A 19,529-nucleotide genomic window follows, 5' to 3' on the forward strand; every position below is an offset into this window, starting at 1 on the left:
AGCAATCAACAAAGGAGAGAGGTGACCTTCGGGATAGCTCTCAACTGAGTGGTGGCAGCAACAATGAAAGATGGCAAAGCACGGTTTAGAAGCGGCAGGAGGGGTACTCTGGACTCCCACCCAGGCACCCGCAGGCAGAACTGCGGGCTCTTTGGGACCGCGCAGGCGCAGAGACGCTTGGTGACCTGAGCCGGGCGGGGCGGCCTGCACCTCCCTAGAGGCGCCACGAGGGGGCAGCCTTGATGGCCGACCTGCGCGGGCACCTCTGGAGCCGAGCCTGCGCTTTGGGGCGCAGCGCGGAGCCCCGCTGGAAACGGCAGCGTCTCCCACTTCCTGGAGTAAAACTCAGGTTCCCGCGGGCAAAATGAAACGTTAAAACATCCCCAAAAGAGACAGCGGCGGCCGCGTGGTTCCACTGGGGCTCGAACCCAGGACCTTCTGCGTGTAAAGCAGACGTGATAACCGCTACACTATGGAACCTCACGTCACACTAAGTGGCCAGGATAGAATAACAGCAGACAAATACTTTCTCCCTCCCATGTACAATGGGGTTGAGAGTTGATGCCTGGCGATCGCTTGCAATCGGGTTGAGAGTTGATGCCTGGCGATAGCTCAGGAGGAGCAACTTTCAAACAGCTCTCAGACTTTCAAGTGCAGTTCTCATCCACGCTTCTTAGTGACACGCACTCCCCCGTTTGTCTGGGAAAGAAAGCATGGCCCGACGTGCTTTCTGTGTGGGAGAGCGGCCCCCCCACCCCCACCCGACAGACGCCACCCCTGCCCTGATGTAAGTGATACGGAATAGTCTTGCACGGCGGGCTCTGTGGCGCAATGGATAGCGCATTGGACTTCTAGACTAGATGGAGACATTCAAAGGTTGTGGGTTCGAGTCCCACCAGAGTCGCTTTTGTTTTGATAAGGGGGGAAAGAGCTGGGAGGAAGGCAAACACATTACCTACAGTTTCTGATGAGACTGGCTCCCTTTGAAAAGGATCCCATTCCAGTTCCCTGTGGTGTCTTCCGGCGTGAGTATGTTAAGAATCCTGCAACCTGAGTCTTCATCGCTTTCATGTGGCTCCAGAGCCTCTGGTGACTGGACATGAGGAAATTAGCAGGCTGTGATGAAAGTTACTGAGTTTCCCCTTCCCCATCCCCGTATTGTTCTTTTAAAAGTTACTGAGCTCCCCTCCCCCATCCCTGTATTGTTCTTTTAAAAGTTACTGAGTTTCTCCTCCCCTCTCCTCATCCCCGTATTGTTCTTTCACATCAGGAATAAAATTTTTAAATTGTTTCGCAACTTTTCAGTAGCTCAGTATTATTTGGTTATGTAAATAGAAGCGTACGCTTGGCGAGGACCAGAATGGCCGAGTGGTTAAGGCGTTGGACTTAAGATCCAATGGATTTATATCCTCGTGGGTTCGAACCCCACTTCTGGTACATGTCGACCTGTTTTCCTGGTACAAGTCAGCAAGAATCATTCTTTCTGAATTCTTGAGGATTTAAGGATTCTGAGCCGCCCATTTTGCAGTCTGAGGCGTCCAGCCTGAGCGGTTAAGCGGCAATGACCTTTTAATCTGAAACTGTATGGCAAACGCGGAAAGGGTAGCAATAGCTTCAGGACTCATGGTTTGGAGAATGAAAAGTAAACGTCTGCGTGAAACTATACTACTTTGTAGGAGAGAGGGCGAGAGGTACATCGTGCAGTAAAAATGTTCACTCTTTGAAATAGTCAACAGTTATTTAAGATCATGCTACGTGCCAAATACCGTTCTAAACGCTGAGGTTGTGGGAAGGCGAAGATTAAAAAAAAAAAAAGGAAACCACAAAGAAAATAACATTACGAAAGAAAAAAAAATAGAAACTCCTTTCCGACAAGGTTTTTGCCCAAAGACACATGCAGGACAGAGCAGCGGAGAGATGATTCATAAACAAGCACATAAATGGAATTTCAGATGGCAATAAGCGCTATAAAGAATTAAGTGGGGAGGCACCAGAGAGTGGCATAGAATTTTTCAGGACAAACTTGTTCCATTTGACTATGGAAATTATTCCCCTTGACAGGAATTTCCCCCCCTCTCTCTACCAAACAAAAACTTCCAAGGATCAGTTCTGCCCCTCCACTAAAAGCCTTCCCTGCCCCCTGCCCCTCACACAACTGTCCGCTCATTCATTCAGCAGTTTTTGAGAGCTTGCTTGGATGACAGTGAAGATGTACAGAGAGTCCCTGTCCTCACAGCAGAAACATTCTAAGAAGGACAGACCCATTAAACAGATGTTGAAGGTGGGTCGTGGTGGGTGCAGCAATAGGGACAGTCTCAGAGTCCTCAGGACCCAACCCCCTCTGGAGAGGATCAGGCAGAGATCTCTGCAGCAAATTCTGATCCCTGTCTTTAAGGATCAGAGGGAACTTCCCAAACCAAAGAACTTAAAAAGTGGGAAGAGGGTGGCACTTCAAGATGGCGGATGGAGGGATGGAGGGGTGATACGTAGAGAGAAAAAAAACCACTATAATTTGTTAAATGAAATTACACACGGCTCCAGTTAACTGTCTATGCCAAGCAGCCCAGTTCCACACTGTTAACACTTGATTATACACAGTTTAAGGCTTTTGTTCTCAGTGTTTAATCCCTGTCAATCCAGCCTGTTTTAGGAGAACAGGAAGCAAATCTTCATGGTCTCCTGCATTGCATTCAAAACTGTACTCAAAGCTTTGAACCCAGAACTGTTGTAGGAGGCTGAAGGCCAAAGGCTCACTAACTCCCCTGAGGACTGGCTTCATCATACAGGCAACTCCTGGGGGGGGGGGAACAACTGGTTTTATTTTTCCTGGTTAAGTCCAGACATGTCATATTATTCTTAGGGATCTACATCTTCATTTGTGAAAAATCTCAACTAATTCACTGGTGATTTTTCAATAGCAGAGTAGGGGAGCAAAATTTACCACCCCAAAATGTCTCTCTGGCATGAAGATTGCTTAAAGCTGAAAAGGCCCAAAAGACTCAGCAGGAAAGTTTGACTTTTGACCTTCTCCCTAACTGCCTGCAGAATGTAGATGGTGGCCCTGTTCCAAGAAAGGGAACTATCACCATAGATAAATATAGTATGAACCAGGTGTGTAGACAGGGAGAAACCTAGCAAAGTCTATGTGTTAAAATTCCTCTCTGTGTCCCATGGTCTCTGCAGGGCCCAACCAACAATGGTCTCCCAAACATTTGCTCTCCCATCTTCATGATAATTGCCTTCCTCCCCTTTGAGATCGCAAATCACTATCCCCAACATCCTCTTTTGGCTTTAGCTGAAGATAATACATAAGGTGAGGTTTTCACACATTTTGACGAGCTACTTAATTTTCCTGGATCCCTTCCATGTATACCATTAAATGTTTCTTTGATTTTCTCCTGTTAATCTGTCTCATCAATTTAATTCTTAGACCAGCCAGAAGAACTGAGAAGGATTGAGGAAAAAAGCCCTTCCTCCCCAACGCCAGTAACTCCCCTTCAAAGCCCTGAGGCATGGAGGGAGCCTCTACTGAGAGGGAAATTTGCTTTTCACCTTTCTCTGCTGGGATCTGTAGAAAGCACAGAATCGGGGATGTTTTGTTCTAAAGCACTGCCTACGTGATCTCAGAAGGATGGAATAATCTAACAGATAATTTTTTTCTTCATGTATTTTATTATTGAAAACAATACATGCTTTTTTAAAATCCAATAATACAGGTGTACTTAAAGGAAATAGTGAGACTCTTCTCACACACTTCATTGCCATTCCTCAAAAGGTCTTCATGTTTATCAGGTTGTTTTCTATCCTTAAACATCTCTTCTGTATATGCAAACAACAAATATACAAATGTGTATATATATATATATATAATTAAATGATATATATTCATATCCACATCCTTTGACTTTTCCACAGATATACTATTGTTTAGCACCTTCTGTTGTTTTTGTTGAACATAAGGTGAATATCTTTCCATGGTGGATTACATTTTTTTTAAGAACTTTTATTGAGATACAGTTAACAGACAATAAACAGCATATATTTAGAATGTACAATTTGGTATCCCAATCAAACCAAGTGGGGAAAGCGGGGAGGGTTGGGGGGGAATGAATTGGGACATGGTGGATTACTTTTTAAGCTTTGCTCAAAGTTCCAGATACTATGGCCGGAGCCAGAACCAAACTCAGATTCAGCTGCTTTTGCTCAAAAGTCAATGTTCAAGAGACACAAGGGTTGGTGGGAAAAGAAAGATGCTTTATTCAGGAAGCCGGCAACCTGGGAAGATAGACTAGTGTCCCCAAAACCATCTCCAAGTTGCCAGTTAAAAGGAAAAGGGTTTTACAGGGAAAACCCAGAAAGTTTCAGAGATGTGCAGGTGGAAGCTATGCACAGAACAGCACAGCTCCAACAATCATCTCGAAAAGAGTTATGCGGTGGTCTGGTCAGCACCATCTTGATTGGTTTGTTCCCACTTCCTCCAGGCCAGTTTCTGGAATTATGCAAGCCGTAGATTCAGTACTTGCCTACAAAGAAGCAGCTTGCATTAAGGCTACGGTCTGGGCATCATGCTGTTAGCGTTTTCCCTCCGGTGGTGGTTTTAGCATCTGCAAAACAACTCAGAAATGAACATCAGACACTGTTATCTATGTGCTTCAGGAAGAAACTAAGGATTCTGTGACTCCCATATGCCTGATCTGTTTACATTGTTACCAGATCTCCTGGCCCAACTGCTAGCTATTGTTACTGTATGTTCACATTCTTCCAATCCTTACCTCCTGAGCTAGCATTTTCTGACTCTTGGGAGGCCTGGGAGACTAAAGCTTTTCTACAAACAAGAAGCAGGTGGAGGGGGTGGAGGTGGGGGGGGGGGTCTGGCCCAGGAAGGCCCCCTACGGTCCTGCTTGGTTACAGGTATACCTTTCTCCATAAAAGACTGCAGACCTCATCCTTCCCCCACAGAGTGGAGTGTCTCTGAACTCCAGGGACAGCTAAAACGGTTATGAGGCTCTACCCAATAGGATCCCCTTCGCTTCCCTTTCAAGGGATCTTATCCAATGCCTCGACAAATAACATAACAATGAAGAAACAGGAGTAATGTCACTTATTAGTGACAGCTGAAGAAAACACACAACCTAAAACCTGAGAGTTACGTTTTACGCAGGGACCTTACTGAAGACTATAGCCAGGGACTCAACCTCTCAGATAACTCTGAAGAACTGTTCAGGGAGGAACCAGGATATATAGGCGTTTTTGCTGGTTAAAAAAAAAAAGTAGTTGAACATCAAAAGATTACTGCCAAACACAGAAAAACAGACATCTCAAGTTAATTATTTTAGTGCTTTTCTAAGTTTGGGAAGATTCAAGTCTCTGGGTTCATTGAGATTATTCCTTTCATATGCATCTTAACTATCTAGGGCCAGTATCCCGTTTTTCTCCATCCCAAATTCTCCCGCAGGGCTCACCAACAGGGAAACTACACTGACTGAAGGCTTGATGGCTGCGACACTCGTTTTTTAGTGGAATGGTAGGCAATCTAGGTTGTTTACTGAAATGGCAGGAAACTTTTTTTTTTTTTTGGTCCACGTTAGTTATATTCAGGTCACAGTTGCCAGGGTAATAGGCAGCCTGATCAAAACCTTTCAATGGGAGCTTCAAGAAAAATGTTCAGATTCCCTGGCATAGGTCCTTTTCCTTTGGCTGTTCCCTCTTCCCAAGCCTTCAGGACATCAGTCACCATTCGCAGCTCAGCTGGGCATCACCACCCACTGGAATACTTGGCAGGACGCTTACTTCTGGTGTTGACCGGCTTCCCACCATCAAAGTGCTTGACTTCTGATTTTGCGTGTCTTTCTGCCCCACTGAGGACCGGGTCTTGGTCCTGGATGGGTTCTGACTAATAAAGACTGGAAACCTAAGCAATTTCTCATAAGGCTCGACCCACAAGACGCTCCGCGGCTCTTCATAGACCAAGATTGGAATTAGAAAAATCCCGCTGCTCACCCGGAGGCCCGCCCAGAGGTCTAAATCTGGAGAATTCCTCCTAGGATATTCCCTTTAGGATGCGAGGGGTGGGGGCGCTGCCGGGGTGGAAGCATGGTCTGGCAGGCAGTTATTTTCTTTATAGTCTGTCAGTGATGGGATCGGAAAACACTCTCGTCAGATGCCTTCTCGATCTTGATTTTGCAGTTTCACCACTCATGGAATCAACAAAAAGACAGGATTTTAATCCAATCGGAAAAGAACAGGGCGACGTGGTCTATTTTCCGTGGATAGACCAGGAGGCACAATGCCTTTGTGAGCCCGGATAGCTCAGTCGGTAGAGCATCAGACTTTTAATCTGAGGGTCCAGGGTTCAAGTCCCTGTTCGGGCGGAGGTTATTTTAAACTCCTAACACAAATTTGAGTGTGTGTCCACATCCCTCTCGCTGAGCAGCTGTGAGGTTATGCAAAAAACATACGTGATTCAGCCCTCCTGGAGTTTACCACCCAGGCCAGACCCATGGTGGGTTTTGCATAAAAGGTGAAAGGTGAGGAAAGTGCCAGATAACTTTCTGTTCCAACTCAGTCTTTTCTCTTCCAACCTTCTTATGATACTTTGTCTTCGGATATTTTTTCATTAAAGCTAAAGTATTATTTCATAATCAAAACATCAATAAACACATAACCAAGAAAATGGCACCCCTGTCGTCAGAGTCAGGATGGTAATACTCCTGGCAGTAAATGTGCAAATTCAGGCACTTGAGTGACAGTAGTTCACACACTCTTTATTAAAAGCGCGGTGAGGAAACTGAGGCTTCAAGAAATATTTCAGGTCGAAACACGTGCTTATAAATCACATCTTCAGCCGGGAACCATTCTTCACCAGATTACCAACACGCTTATATGACCCTGACTTGCGTGTAAAGACAAACTTTTCTGATGTCTTCGTGTCTGTCGTCAGTAAGAAAACCTTGCAAGCCCAGCGTAAACTTGGTATCAAACTCAAAACCTTCTTTGTGTAGACCAGAAGGGTTGGCCATCACACTATGAAACGTCCCATACGTAGTATAAGCGGACTGGGTCCAGGTCATTCTATGATTTGTGATCTCTTTAAGAAATTTAAGTTCTTAGGATGCTCACAGTGTGTGGTTTTGGGGTGAGCCTTCAGGGGAGACACTATGGAAAGGAAGGGACTCCAGACTCCAGTCCCGTCCAATGATGGGTGGGCAAAAGTCCTGCCGAAACCCGGGATCGAACCAGGGACCTTTAGATCTTCAGTCTAACGCTCTCCCAACTGAGCTATTTCGGCGGGAATGAACAACCTTTCCACCCTGTTAAGGAAATTTTTTTTAATTTTTTTTAAAAGACGATCCTTTCTCCTTCACTACCTTTCCAATTCCCAATTTCACCGTCCAAATCGCATCTTTTTTAGCTCTGAGATTTCGAGAGCAATGAATGAGAAAACGAATTTCTGTCATGTGAGGAAAATTTCACGTTCTGCCTTGTCCCAGGGCTACCCTTTCTTGTCTTCCTAAGGCTTTTTCTACATCTCCCCAGTACACTAATAAGAAGAAAGACAGCCGCCTACTAAGTGTCTACTGTATGCCCAGAACGTGCTCTACGTGGTGTCAGTTCAGTCCCTCACCCCTTGCCTCGAGGTTGATATGATAATTTTTAAGTGAAATAATAAGTACTTTGCCCTTAAATCATCCAGAACCGAAGCAGAGCTATGCAGCTCCAAAGCTCGAAAGGTCTTGGAAGAGACAGACTTTGAGTTGTTTTTTCCTTTTTATTTTCGGTGTTTTTTTGTTTGTTTTGTTTTTTGTTTTTGTTTTTCTTCTCACTTTTCACCCCTTGGTGAAAGGGAGAGTGAGTGAACTTGAGGAGAGGAAGGAGGAAAAAACCAGGTTTCAGTGCTCACCTCCCCTTGTCCTCTCCTTGCCCCCACCTGGTCTGTTCTTATGCAGTCAGGAAATGATCGGAGCAAAGAGACTTCATTTTCAAGACTCCCCGCAGGGAGAAGAGGAAAATTGTTTCCCTGGAATGCCACCTGAGCGCCATCAGTCACTTTCTTCAAGAAAAGAAGCCCATTCTTCCTTGGGTCGGTGACCATTGCTCTCCCCTCAGCACATACCAGCCAATACAAGTCACGTGAATACGGGTTCATGATCTTCACATACTGGGAATATAGTCCTTTGAAATGGTTTCTTACCTGTTTCAATGTGTCTTTTGTTCCCTCCTTAGACTGAAAGCTCTTTAATGATAATAGTTACAATGTACTGAATGCTCACTTTTGGGCAAAGACTTCACTAAGCACTATTACAAGCATTTTTATCTCATTTAAATAGCACAAGTTTATGAGAGGGATGCTATTACTATTATTCCCTTTCTCCTGATGAGGAAGCTGTGTTTTGGAATGAAGAAAATTGTGGGTCTGTGTAGGCGCAGGGTAAGGCATTCAGCTTGGAGGTCACGTGAGTGCCACGTCCACCTTAGGTGCCATAGTCCATCAGCTAAGAGGGCAGCTGACTCAATCAGCCCACACCCCATTCCTGTTAATGAGTTCAAGGTCGACTGTCTTCTGTTGCCTGGCAGAAGCAAGGAAGGCTCAGTCTCCAGGTAAGCAAGGATACACCTGGTCCCTTCGCCTCACAGGAAAGATTGGTGTAGTCTTGGTGAATCCATTCCTGAGCTCTTGTGTCCAAAACCCAACTTCCTCAAAACTTTTCAGGGGCCAAATGCTTTCCTTATTAATTTGCAGTCAGTGGGAGCTAACATTTTTGTTTTTCGAACACCAGGACTCGTCCCATTCCAGCCCCTCGAATGCACTCTTTCCCAGCAGGCACCCTCCTTCTCCCACCAGCAGAAACTGCCATCTCACCCTCAACTTCTCCCTGGATTCCGGGTCACACTTTGGGGGTGAGGGGAGAGACTGGACCTCGGTAGAGAGGTGCTTCTGTTTCCTTTTCAGAGTGCAAAAAAATATTCTCTAGAAGGGTAGCAAGGCAGAGTGGAAGGGCTCAGGATCTGTCCCACAATCCGCAGGCACCTAGCGGGAGGGAACCCGAGAGAGAGGGTCTGCAGGGGTCGCTCAAGGAGAACGAAGGGAGGCGGTGACTGCGGGAGCCCCAGCGACTTCCTGAAGGCGACCCGTCCCCTTTTCTTTATTTTTTTAGCTCTTTGTTGGAGTATAATTGCTTTACACTGTTGTGCCAGTTTCTGCTGTGCAACAAAGTGAATCAGCTGTATTTACACATGTATGCCCATATCCCCTCTCTTCCGCAACTCCTTCCCACACTCCCTATCCCTAATTGAAGCAGTAGTTGAGACCAAGCAGCCCAGCCGGCGGCTGCCCAGTAAGCCAGTTTCTTTAGACCCTGCAGCGATGCACTGCGAATCTCCCCAGAGGCCTGTGGTGTCCGCCTGGCTTCCCCACCCCCACCGCCAACCCCCGGGAAGTGGTTGGACTCGCAGGGTACACAATCCACATTTTACTCCCTTTTCCAAAGACAAGCGACTAACAGACGGAGGCCCCTAAAGCTCGTTCTCACTTTCAAAGTGTCCACTAAAAAAAAAAAAAAAAACATACTTCGCCCGAACAGGGACTTGAACCCTGGACCCTCAGATTAAAAGTCTGATGCTCTACCGACTGAGCTATCCGGGCTCACAACGCAAAGCGGCGCTCTGGTCCATGAAAGCCATGTCATCATTTGTGCTGCAGCTAACCACCACGGTTGTACGAGTTTCCGGATTCCTTTGTGAGCGATTCAATCCAATTCCAATCCAGAAGTCCCCCCGGCGGCGGGCAGGCGAAGTGGGGAGTATGCAAGGAAGGTGATTAAGTCGTGCTCTGGCAGCTGAATACAGATTTCTCGAATAACACGTCCCCTTTGATACAGAGACCCCTTGGCAAACGTGAATCCTGATTTCTGCAAAACCCCGAGGAGGCAGCAGAAGCCGCTTACTCACTGTCCCCACCCCTCTGCGATTCCTGTGCCCTAAACCCAAAGCGCACAGGGTTGAAGACCACAGTTCAAGTGTCAAAGGTGGTATCAGGCTGCTACTTCTCCCGAGAAGCGCCACTTCGCAGTTGCTTGTCCCCATCCTAGGTGCCCACAAAGCAGACGAGCTGAAAGAGACGATCTGGGCTCCAGCCAGAAGTGGTGGCAGCTGCCACCACCACCCTGGGCTCTGAGAGCACGCCCCGCCCCTGCGCCCCCCTGCAGCCCTCTCCCGCCCCGCCCCCACGGGCCTGGCCTCTGCGCACGCGCGCTCACGCAGCTCGGGGTTGGCTGAACCCACCACCCTCCACTTCTCACGCGTACTCGCTGCTATTTTCATATTACAGGTCCCGCTATTCCTTTTCAGTCCTCTGGACCTTTGCACCGCTGTTCCTTCTAACTGGAATGCCACCTCCCTTTCACTTCTTACCTCTCGTCCGCCCAAAGTGCTTTTGAAGACTCAGCCTAACCCCCATGCCCCCGGGGAAGCTCTAGGTGACCCGCAGAATCCCTGATCTTCGTCTTCCTTGCTCTGTGGGTCTGCTATAGAGTTGGTAGCAGACCTTTGGGACCGTGTAATCAGTGCTTTACAGAGAGGTATATAAGTGCTTTGGGAACACAGAGGAATGACTAGAAGGCAGATAGAGCAGAACCTGGCAGGGAAAAAAAGACATTAGAAGTGTGCCTTGAAAGGTGAGTAGTATAATGTATGCCAGGCTTGCGAGCTTGGTGATGCAGGCAGACACACCTGTCTTCTTCTCGGAGCTTCTTGCTAGTATCTAAATACTTCCCAAAGGGATTCTTCAGGCAGGAAACTGGGAAGGGTTTGCCCTTTCAGGGCAAAGGCCCAACATTTCCTAGGAGTATGGTGTCCACCTTCATGATCCCAAGGTGCTTCACCTTAGTTCAGAGCACTTGTTCCTCCGGAGCGATAGTAACAATCTCACCCTTCCCTCTTACCTGTGTGTAGCACTTTAAAGTATGCTGTTTGGGTGGATAGAGATTTATTATTATTTTTTTATTGGCTCAGGGCATGGGGGAGAGTGCCAAGTCTAGAATCTGTTGGATTTGCCAACAAGCTGGAAATTCAGGTAAGAGTTGGTATTGTAACTTGAGTCCAACTTCAGCAGGGCAGCCAGCTGGAGGCTCAGGCAGGTTTTCTATGTTACAGTCTCGAGGAGAGTTCCCTCTTCATCAGGAAACACCAGTCTTTGTTCTTAAGCTGTCAGATAATTGGACGAGACACACCCACATTATGGAGGGTAATTTGCTTTACTCAGAGTCCACTGATTTAAATATTAGTCATATCTAAAGAATACCTTCACAGCACCATCTAGATGTGCATTTGGGCACCATAGCTAGCCATTGACGTAAAATTCACTATCACGCATGCTGACGTACATCGTGCAAAGTTTGAACTGCCGAATCTATTATTCATCCACCATTTTGTTTTCTTTCCTTTTTGATCATCACTGAATTTTTCAGAGTCCTTTATCAAAACGCATCCTTCCACCAAGAGCTCAAAGATTTGGGGGATGAAGCAGGTATCAGCCTGCCTCATCAGCAGGCATCTTGGCACAGATTAACAGAAAGGGGGGGACAAGTTATAGATTCAAAAGCAATAGTTCTCCGTTTTTGCCTTTTATGTGAGGACTGTGCCTCATGCCTCTCTCCCTGCTCCCCAGCCTGGGAGCTGGCAAAAAGGAAGCATTCCCTGAGAGCGCGCGTTCCATTGCGCTGCCTTGAATGGAGCGGCTCATCTTAACAAGACTTTTGGGGGGTTGGTTTTGTTTTTGTTTGTTTGTTTTAAGAACCAGTCCAGAGCTTCCACATCTCCCTTTCCTCCACCCCCACCCCCGGCCAGTGTGAACAACTCGAAGCCTGGAACCAGGTGAGATGGCTGATTCCTGGGATGTTTCCTCGTGATCCCTTGCCAAGGTCTTTTCCCGCGGTGTTGAGAACAAATCAGCTGATGGATACAAACGCATTTTGAAACCTGAGAGAGGTTCAGAATAAGAAATTACCAGTCTCTTCTGAAATCCAGTTCATCCTGACTATAGTTTCTATCTTTCTGGGGGCGAGGTGGGGGTGGAGGGGTGCATCCAGTTCAGAGACGTGTGGGGATATGATGTACAACAGTGGTTTGCAATGTAGCAAATAAAAATACAGTTAAATTTGAATTTCAGAAAAATAACGAATGTGTAATTACTGTGTCCCATGCAATCTTTGGGACATGCTTATACAAAAAATTGTCATTGTTTCTCTGAAATTCAAATATAATTGGGCGTCCTGTGTTTGATTTGGTAACCCTAGGGTAGATATAAACCAGAATGGAATTCCAACCCCACTCACTCCACCCCGCCACCGCCACCATCACCAAAAGCTGCCCTTGTTATTGTTAAACCAAGCTGAAATCAAGGATTTCTTTGGCGGAGGGAGGACCCGGGCTGTCGCCGTCCCCTCCGGGCGGCGATGGCTGCGCAGCCCCGCGTCCCGCACGTGGCGGCTCCGTGGCCGCCAAATCCCCCTGCGGCGCCCGGGCGCGCGCGTCCCTTTGACCCGCGGAGAAAGAGTCCAACGCCTGCAGCTCCTGGAAGGTGGTCGGAAACAGAAAAGAAGAGGGCGGGCTGGGATGAAGTAGAAAGCGAACGGCTCGCGATTCCTGGGGAGAGCGCGCCACACAGACCCAAGGGCAGGGAAGGGATACTGACTTGATATTGAGCATCTTAAAAACAAGGACAGGAATCCCTTTATGGTTTCCAGTTTCCTCCTTCCCGGGGGAAAAAAGGAAAACCGGCCCCTCCTTCCGTGTCCATCCAAGCACAAGTACCATCCACGTGCAAGTGAGAACTGGGTGGCAGCCTGAGAGCCCCTCATTAAGGAGTCGGAGACCAGCCCGTGTACTTTGAGAAGGGGATCGATCACCAAGGACGGTGAGGGCTAAAACCATTACCGAAACCCGGGATCGAACCAGGGACCTTTAGATCTTCAGTCTAACGCTCTCCCAACTGAGCTATTTCGGCCACTTCCGGGAGTAGCTTTCCTCTTTACTGTCATGAAAGGAAATCTAGGAAATCTGTTCCATTGTAGCAAAAAAGGCTTTGGATGTAGGTTCAACTGGACGTAGCAGTTTAACACATATATTAGAGGTGATGGGGCGAGGCCTCTGTTTATAAGCTAGAGGTGATAAATAATCTTACTTTTCTCAGTTTATTTAACTACACTGCAATTTGCTTTTCTCATTTAAAGATAAATCATGTCAGCTATGTAGACCCATTTCATTCTTTTTTAACCCTTGCACAGTATTGGATTGTATGGATATAACACAACCCACTTGATCGAATCCCTAATGATGGGCATTTTGATTTTTTTTCCCCTAGTTTTGATTATTAGAAACAATACTGCAACGACTATCCTTTTGTGTTTGTTTTTCTTGTGAGAAGGCAGATTTCGCGAGACCAAAAGATATGAACATTTTGAATTTTTCAGATATTGTCAAAGTGGCCTCAAGAAATGTATGGAAGAGGACAGATGGGAAGGCCATTTGTAAACATTTCAAATGTGAATTTTCAATGTTACTGCCTGATGAAATATACATAGGGCCATTGTATCTGTATGTTAAAAGCTTTGATTTGCTAAAATTAAATATTTAAAGTGTACCTCAATTTTTATAATCTCATCTTGGCATTTAAAAAATTTGAAACATATAGACATTGTCAAAACGTGGAAATGGCTCAAACTTCTCTCAAACTCTGAGAAGCAAGCTGTGGTTTAATAATATCCCTTGATTTATCCCAACTCCTCCTCCCATTTCATAGTTTTGTGACCCTTGCATTCATATATATATGAATATATACATATAAAATTGCAGTAGCCCTAACTGAATCAGAATCTCTGCAGATGGGGCTCAGGATTATATATATTTTTAACTTGCAGGTGATTTTAATGTGCAGGCTCTCTGAGCATCTCATTCCTCAGTCCTCACAAAAATGTAGCCAAATGTAGCCATAAAACATTTGGACCCATGTTTTAAATTGCTTGCTCAACTTCTCCACAGGCTCTTCCAACTCAGAATGCCCCCACATGAACCCATCTTTCTCTCTAGACTTGTTTAGCTTGCTACCACCTTCCATCTAAGTTTCCCAAGCCAGAAAAACACAAATTCCTTCCTCCTTCGCTCCCTCCCTCCTTCGCTCCCTCCCTCCTTCCCTCCCTCCCTCCTCCCCTCCCTCCACGCTCCACCAGTAATCATTCTCAAGTGCTGTTCATTTCAGTCAATATTGGAATCCCTGCACTTCTCTTCATTCTCACCACTTCTCCAACCTCTTAATTGATCTGACTACCTATCAATCATTTTCCACACTGGAACCCATTACCCTGCTTGCAAATCCTTCACTGGCTCCCTCACTGAAAATGAAAACCAAAGTTTCTTTACGTGGTGTATAGGCCTTACCTCTCCCCATCACTGTATCAGTGCCCTCTCCTTGACCCCAAACTCCAGCCATTCATGCAGCCATCCAAACTCAGGATGCTTTCCTTGTCTTTGTCCATGCAGCATTTTATACGTTGCCCTTCCTCTAACCCCTATAAAGCCTGCAACTCTCAACTCAGATACATTCTCCCAGCTGTAGGCTACCCTGACACTCCCTCCCCACTCCCTATGGGCTTGTTGCCCCTCTACAGTGCTTTCATGACATTTATCAAACTAGAGTGTAATTGCCTGTTTACCTGAGCCCTTTCTTGCCATTTGTATCCCTAATGTATGTTACGTGACAAGCTGGAAGTAAATACTTAATGAGTGAATGAACGAAGACTTTCCTAGCCATATTTATCTCAGAATCAACTGGTTCTTTACTACCTTCTAAAATCACCTTGTCAAATTCAGAAGATGTGACCTCAGCAAAGATATTTAAAGATTCTAAGCTCTTTAGTTCTTGCCTTTAAAGATGCCTCATCTGACGGGCTTGTTTCCTTCCCCAGTGGGATCAATGTGAACCCCAAGAGGAGCAGTCTACTTGCTACTTGAAAAGACAGTAGGGAGGAAAGCCTGAGGAGGTTATTTTATGAGCTTCGGAAGGGAAAACCATAGGCTTGGGAAATGCTTCCCACAGGGCAGGGTACAGTATTGGGCAAAAGCTTAATAAACTTTTAGAAGCAAGCTCTAAATTTTGATAACAATCTTAAAGTTTCACAAGGTATATATACCTTATAGTGAATGAATTCTAAAGATTTTTCTACACTTCCTTTTAGGACTGTACTGAAGGTTGGTTTTCACTTGTCTTGCTGAAAGTAGAGCAGATCCTTGAAATTTACAGGTTTAACATTTTTGTGGGGCAGGTGTAATAATTTTTCATTTTGCTGAGTCACACATGGTTTTGAGTCAAGTAAGGTAGACTCCTTGAGATCTACATCCAACCTATCATGGCACAGTAGCCCATTAAAGGACTACAGGAGGGATTATTAAAATACTTCAGGTACATTTGAATGCCCCTATTGGAGGAAATTACATACCACATGGTATTCTAGATTGCAGGATGCAGCTCTCACAAATGTCAAGGGTGTATTGTACTACCATGGCTTTTACTTGCCAGGAAAAAAAAACATTGCTGACACTTAGCATCAAGCCCAATAATGGGAATGGGGCAAATGACTTAAACAGATAAGCGGCCTTCCCAAGAACCAGCCTAGAAAAAACAGTCCCTGACGACACAGTTGATTTTGTGGGAAGGAGAGCCTTGAGAAATCAAGGTGCCAAGAGGCTTGAACTTCAAGAATGTGCCTTCCTTCAGGTGGGACTCCCCAGATGGCATTATCCACATTAAGAAGCTTCTTAACAGTTGATTGAACTTGGTGTAGCCCTCCCAAAAAATAAATAAAAGAAGCTTCTGGAAACAGAGATACAGATTTCTGCATGATATATAATCCAAGAGGAAATGACTTAACTACCAGCTGCCTTCCAACCCAGTTTCTCACAGAACACAGGGTTGTAAAGGTCACAAACTCCGGGGTTAATCAAACCCAGCTTTGAATTCCAGTACTGTGATTAACCAATCAGCTACGTGACCTTGAGTAAATTTATTTTTTGAGCACCTTTCTTCATATTCAACACGACAATTGTAACATATACCTCTTAAAATTGTTACAGTGGAGGCCAGGCAATGTTGAGACCTCCAATCTCAGCACTCTGGACACAGAAGCAGATGCTAGGGATGGGGGGCCCTCCCTCCGGGCAGGAACCAGCGCTCATCTTCTTGGAAGGCCTCTCCAGGCCCCTTTGATCACTTTGTCCACCTTCTCCCCTCCCTGCACTTTCCAGAGAAAAAAACCATTTTTACTGTCCTTACTTCTCTCCAGTATCTTCAAATCAATACTCAATTGCTTATGTTTCAAAATACAGAATTTGAGTCCCTACACAGAACAGGTAATATCCTGAGAATCTAAATGGGCAAGAGAAACTCAAGAACACTTTTACTTTTTGAGGTGAAACAGGCCCAGTGTCAAAAACACGAGAAAAGCTTCCCCTACGCCAAGGTGAGACCCTGATGGTGACAATGCATTGAAGCATCAGGGGCTGTTAAAAACTACTCTTCTGGTCCTGGGTCCTCCAGAATGTTGTTGAATAGTCAAAACATTTGGAAATCTGTGTCCACTTTTTCTCTCAATTTCCCATGAAGATCAAGTTCCCAGACTCCCAAGAACAAATAACCATGGGGCCAGCTCTCCACCTCTTCCCGCCACCTCCTACTTAGTAGAAGTGAATCAGACAAACAATATGACTTTTTAAAAATTATTTAATTTAGTAGTTTTCTTGGAAAAAAAACAATAAGGCAAAAAAACTGAAAATATATATAGTTTTGTTTTGTTTTCATGTGACTTTATTTCACCTGAAGGACTTCCATTAGCAGGAATCTGCCTGGGGGATCAGGCTGGAAATGTAGTGCAGATGGTGGAGGAAGAAGGGGGAATGGGGGGAGACAGAGCAGGAAAGTTCGGTCTATTTCGGGAGTTTCCACTGTCTAACCCCCCACCCCCCCATTAGGTCAATGCTTTTAGGGGCCTCCTTGAAAGAAGCAGCCCTGGCATAATCCCTTGCTTATGCTGGGAAGAGAGTTCTTGGGAGGAAATTCCCCAGGAGTTGTCCCTTTCTCAAGTTCATCACCGCTAGGAAGGGAGGGATGGTGGGGAAGGAAAAAGAGTACTAATTTACCCGGTATAAATCCAATTTCCCTGCAGGGGTGGCTTCCTCTGGAATGATTCTCCCCCCTAGGACCCACACTGGCTGAGGCTCGGCAGTTAAGGAAAAGAAACAAAAAACACGAACAAAAAGCATACAAGGAAGGCACCTCAATTTGTGATCCTCAACCAAGGGTGGGTGGCACGGGGGTTAGATTTCTGAACAAGACAACTTAAACAAATACAGAACAAAAGAGAAAAGAAGGAAACCAGGGCCCAACAGGAGCAGTTCTCTTACCCACCCCACATGACGGTGCTTTTAGCCCCGATTCCTAGGAAGAGGGCTCTTTTGGGTATCAGCTGTGTGGTGCTGTGATTTGGACAGAGGCAGGCTGAAACTGGAAATTACCCTCCTGACTTTCTACCCATACTCCTCCTAGTAAGAGAAGGAAAAAAAGGTAGGAAAGAGGTTAGGATTTCATTTTCAACAGTCAGGTCAGTAGGAGAGCAGAGTTTAGATGGCAGTGGGCACCCCATGATACAAACCATGGACAAAGTCCCTGCTCAGTAACTGCTGGATGGGGTCCTGCACGGGTTTCAATCTGTCTGCCCCGGAAGAGGAAAAGCAGAGGGGGCTCCAATCCACATCAGTGTGTCCAAGAGAGAGTCCCAGGGTGACAACTGATATCAAAAAACAAGATTCTTAATGGGAAGAAGGAAAATCCAACCAAAAAAAAAATTAGACTTTTCTCTACATATATATAATATACAGATATTTAACACATTATTCCAGAGGTGGCCCCAGTCCGTGGGGCTTGAGAGATGGTGAAAACTTATTCCCGATAAACTCCTTCTCTCAGATTCTGACGTGTATAGAACGGGACAGGTAATGCTTTGCTCCACGGGGCACAAATCCCAACAGGTACTGTGCTGAGAGAGAGAAGAAAGGCAATGAAGGATGGGGGTGAGGAGGAACGGGGAACGCAAAAGTGGCCAGCAGTCTCCTTCCATTCCGCCTCCTGTTCTCAGAAGTTCTCCGCCTGAGGAAGTCCGTAAAACCCCTTTGTGAGGATAACGCAACCCTCCTACTGACCACCCACGTGGCCCCGGTTGCTGTCAAAGAAGATGGAGAACAGCATCAGGGTGTTTCACGCGAGTGAAGATCGAAACTTCCAAGAGTTTAACTCTGAACGTCCCAGCCTTGCAGAACACTCCCTCTCCCAAGTGTCCCAATGCTGCGGTGTCCTCCGCACGGACGCCCCGTTACATTGACCCCATATGTGAACACTTCGTAATGTCACGCCTAAGCTCCACCGCAAGCATTCCATTGGTTAAGTCTTACGTGTTTCTTTTTAAAGGGAACTTCTAAAATCAGCTCTTGCTCTGAACAGCACCGGGACGCCCGTGAATCGGCATCTTCCGCTGGTCTTGGCGGAGCAGGCTGCTGTAAGGGGAGGATGAGGGACAGCATCTCAAACGGGGGCAGAGGGCGAGGGGAGAGCCAAGAGCACCTGACTCTGCAGAAGTGGGATGACACGAACGCTCAGCCGTGACGCCTCTCCCTCCCACGCACAGTATCCAGAATGTCGATTTCAGTTTCAATCAGCTAAGGCAACCAGCCAATCACCACCAACGGTGTCTGCTTCTGGTGATTGATTTGGAAAAAATGATTGGTTAAGACAGACAAACTTGAGGAAAGCGCTCGGTAAGAAGAGTCACAACTGCCAGCTTTCCTGCGCATCCTCTGTCCTCTTCTACTTTGGATCCTCCTCCTTTTGTCACAGCCGGTTCAGAAAATATCCGGGCACGAGCTCCAGTCCTGTTTCTCTTTGCACTCCCAGTATCCTCCCCTATAAATATGGGTTAACTCCTTGGTCACGGGGTCCTTCTTCCGCTCGAACCACAGTGCCTTGTAGGGGTCGTAGGGCGTGCCTAAAGAGGAAAGAGGGTAAAGAAAAAACAGAATTAGAGCCAATGACACACTGGCCTTCACCACGCATCAGGATCGGGAAATAGGGGAGAAGGCGTCTGCTACCATCCTCTGTGGCTTTCATAGCTTCGGCTTCCCTCTTCTTTCTGGAAAGTCTCTGCTTTTCCTCCAGGCGCTGCTTCTCAGCATTTGCTTCATCCCAGCGCCCATTCTCCATCAGTCTCTGGTCTGGCCGTAATCGGCTGTCTGTGGGGGCAGTGCCAGCTTCCCAAGCATTGAGAGTTAGAGCCAGCTCTGAGAAGTAGTACATGTTTTCTGCATTCTTCCTAAAAGTAAAGGATAAGAAAGAGAAAGGGTAATGCTAGAGCCGAGACCCTCGTTAGTTAAAGAGCGACAACTAAGTTCACTCCAAGGGCTCTATCACCCAGGCTGTTCTACAGATGGAA

General features: G+C 46.2%; 1 protein-coding gene and 7 non-coding genes across 11 annotated transcripts in view; 3 read left to right on the plus strand and 5 right to left on the minus strand.

The window, feature by feature from the left end:
• Positions 1–407: 407 nt before the first annotated feature.
• On the minus strand, positions 408–480 carry TRNAV-UAC (transfer RNA valine (anticodon UAC)). The gene has a single exon. It is a non-coding gene; the product is annotated as a tRNA-Val (tRNA).
• A 337-nt stretch (positions 481–817) lies between these two features.
• Positions 818–904, plus strand: TRNAR-UCU (transfer RNA arginine (anticodon UCU)). The gene is given in 2 exon segments: positions 818–854; positions 869–904. It is a non-coding gene; the product is annotated as a tRNA-Arg (tRNA).
• Positions 905–1,354: 450 nt separating this feature from the next.
• TRNAL-UAA (transfer RNA leucine (anticodon UAA)) lies at positions 1,355–1,437 on the plus strand. Its single transcript has one exon. It is a non-coding gene; the product is annotated as a tRNA-Leu (tRNA).
• Positions 1,438–6,298: 4,861 nt separating this feature from the next.
• TRNAK-UUU (transfer RNA lysine (anticodon UUU)) lies at positions 6,299–6,371 on the plus strand. Its single transcript has one exon. It is a non-coding gene; the product is annotated as a tRNA-Lys (tRNA).
• Positions 6,372–7,215: 844 nt separating this feature from the next.
• Positions 7,216–7,288, minus strand: TRNAF-GAA (transfer RNA phenylalanine (anticodon GAA)). The gene has a single exon. It is a non-coding gene; the product is annotated as a tRNA-Phe (tRNA).
• Positions 7,289–9,570: 2,282 nt separating this feature from the next.
• Positions 9,571–9,643, minus strand: TRNAK-UUU (transfer RNA lysine (anticodon UUU)). The gene has a single exon. It is a non-coding gene; the product is annotated as a tRNA-Lys (tRNA).
• A 3,287-nt stretch (positions 9,644–12,930) lies between these two features.
• TRNAF-GAA (transfer RNA phenylalanine (anticodon GAA)) lies at positions 12,931–13,003 on the minus strand. The gene has a single exon. It is a non-coding gene; the product is annotated as a tRNA-Phe (tRNA).
• Positions 13,004–16,753: 3,750 nt separating this feature from the next.
• OSBP (oxysterol binding protein) overlaps positions 16,754–19,529 on the minus strand; it is a 33,457-nt gene continuing 30,681 nt past the window's right edge. For 2 of the 4 annotated variants that reach the window (XM_057727774.1, XM_057727775.1), the window contains 2 exons: positions 19,189–19,409; positions 18,482–19,085 (listed from right to left, as the gene is read on the minus strand). In XM_057727774.1, the coding sequence (XP_057583757.1) occupies positions 18,943–19,085; positions 19,189–19,409 (364 nt within the window). In that variant the 3' untranslated portion in view covers positions 18,482–18,942. Of the gene's footprint in view, positions 17,835–18,481; positions 19,086–19,188; positions 19,410–19,529 lie in introns of those variants that run through there. The other 2 variants (XR_009052690.1, XM_057727778.1) reach the window with 2 other exon arrangements.

This window comes from Hippopotamus amphibius, chromosome 3, assembly GCF_030028045.1.
Source record: "Hippopotamus amphibius kiboko isolate mHipAmp2 chromosome 3, mHipAmp2.hap2, whole genome shotgun sequence".
NCBI classification, from domain to species: domain Eukaryota; kingdom Metazoa; phylum Chordata; class Mammalia; order Artiodactyla; family Hippopotamidae; genus Hippopotamus; species Hippopotamus amphibius.